The sequence below is a fragment of the Echinops telfairi genome, unplaced genomic scaffold (assembly GCF_000313985.2).
Source record: "Echinops telfairi isolate 266 unplaced genomic scaffold, ASM31398v2 ScPeMD7_7420;HRSCAF=8458, whole genome shotgun sequence".
Classification (NCBI taxonomy): domain Eukaryota; kingdom Metazoa; phylum Chordata; class Mammalia; order Afrosoricida; family Tenrecidae; genus Echinops; species Echinops telfairi.
Window position 1 is genome coordinate 19,728,280 of NW_022111320.1, and position 1,585 is coordinate 19,729,864.

The following is a 1,585-nucleotide window of genomic DNA, read 5'->3' on the forward strand; positions in this document are numbered from 1 at the left end:
ACCCAACTCTTCCTGGCCAACCTGGCCAGGGTCTCTGCCTCATGGTCACAGCCAGCTGATGCCCACTCCAGATCCACAGGTGGGGGCTTCCTAGCTCCCAGCCCAGCTTGTCCTTCCTTTCCTTCCGGCCCCACTCTCCCAACCAGCCCACAGCCTGCCCAGCTCCCCGGCCTGACACTTGGCTGCCACCCATGGCCACCTCTACCAAATCTCTGTGTTTTCCCAATGGGAAGAATTTCTATTTTTCTCACCAGAAAAAGTCACAAAAACTGGTTTTGCCCCCCTTAAATAAAGATTATGATAGTGATCTTTAATCCTACCTTCCCAGCATGACTCAGTATTTACATTTTAGTGCACAGCTGTCTAGACCAGAGCTTCCCAAAGTGGGTGAAACCACCCCCTGAGCGGCACCGGAGGATCCAAACCCCAAACCAAGCCCGACGCCTTCAAATCCATTCTGACTCCCAGCGGGTAGAACTGCCCCTGTGGGTGTCCAAGACTGTACGCCTTTATGGGAGTAGAGAGCCTCCTCTGTTCCTGTGAGGGTTTCACACTGCTACCCGTGTGGTCAGCCTCCCAGTGAGGAACCCACTCCACCAGCAGGCACCTACACTCTATCTTGGATCATGGGCTATAGTATAAACATTTTTAATGGCCGCAGGAGCACTTAGTAATTTTTTTTTCTAAAACGGGGGTGATAGGCAAAATAAAGTTTGGGAACCTATGGGACTCTAGACTTTCTTTTGTGTAAGAAAAACCCAAACCCCAGCTCCCCCGCGCCCCGGGCTGCAGGTCCCTACCGTGCATATGAGCTTGTCCCAGTACTCGCCCCACATGTTGGCACAGCCTGTAAGGCCAATGCTCAGCTGCTGGTGGGGTCCCAGCATGCCGTGGGAAACTCGGGGGAAGAAGGCGGCTCCTTTCCGGTGGGACAACATGCTCTCCATGAAGTCTGAGGGTGGGAATGAGGTGCAAACAAACGCTCGGGTGTCGGCATCACACTGTCACAGACAAGTCACCCCACAGCCTTGCCTTAGTCGGGTTAAGTAGACCCTCATGCTGAGACCCCAGAACCCAGAGACTAGCGACTGTTCACGGGAGTAGAAAGGCCAGTCTTTCTCCCAAGGAGCTGCTGGTGGTTTCCCACCGCCAACCATGCAGATCGCAGCCCAATGTGTAAGCACTATACCACCAGGGCTCCTCACAGGTCACCAACTATCCCAATCCCAATGCCCTAGCAATGAAAAGGCTTTCTTTGGGAGAGGGGGCATCAGGAGAAGGGCCTTGGCTCTCTAATGACCTGGACTTGAGAAAATGCATATGGGCAAAGTGATCAGATGTCCCGTGTTTGGCAGGACAGTACCAATTTTTAACAATTTGTCCCGCGTCCCTCGGCATTTTTAAAAAGTCCCGATTTTTGGAAAGCATGCATGACAAGCAAGGGTATACGGTTTTCGGCTGCCATGTGGCTACTTCGCCAGGATATGTTCTCAACGGTGTCCCGCTTTACCAATGTTAAAATCTGGTCACCTTAATACGGGGTGTCAGCTCCGACTGCGGCCCGGCCTGCAGCACCTGCCCCGGG

The 1,585-nt window shown here is 53.2% G+C and overlaps 1 protein-coding gene across 1 annotated transcript in view; it reads right to left on the reverse strand.

The window, feature by feature from the left end:
• The window catches only part of DLEC1 (DLEC1 cilia and flagella associated protein), a 57,106-nt gene that overhangs the window by 8,640 nt on the left and 46,881 nt on the right, over positions 1-1,585 (reverse strand). The window contains exon 24 of the mRNA XM_045297672.1: positions 801-952. Coding sequence (XP_045153607.1) covers positions 801-952 — 152 coding nt within the window. The remainder of the gene's footprint in view (positions 1-800; positions 953-1,585) is intronic.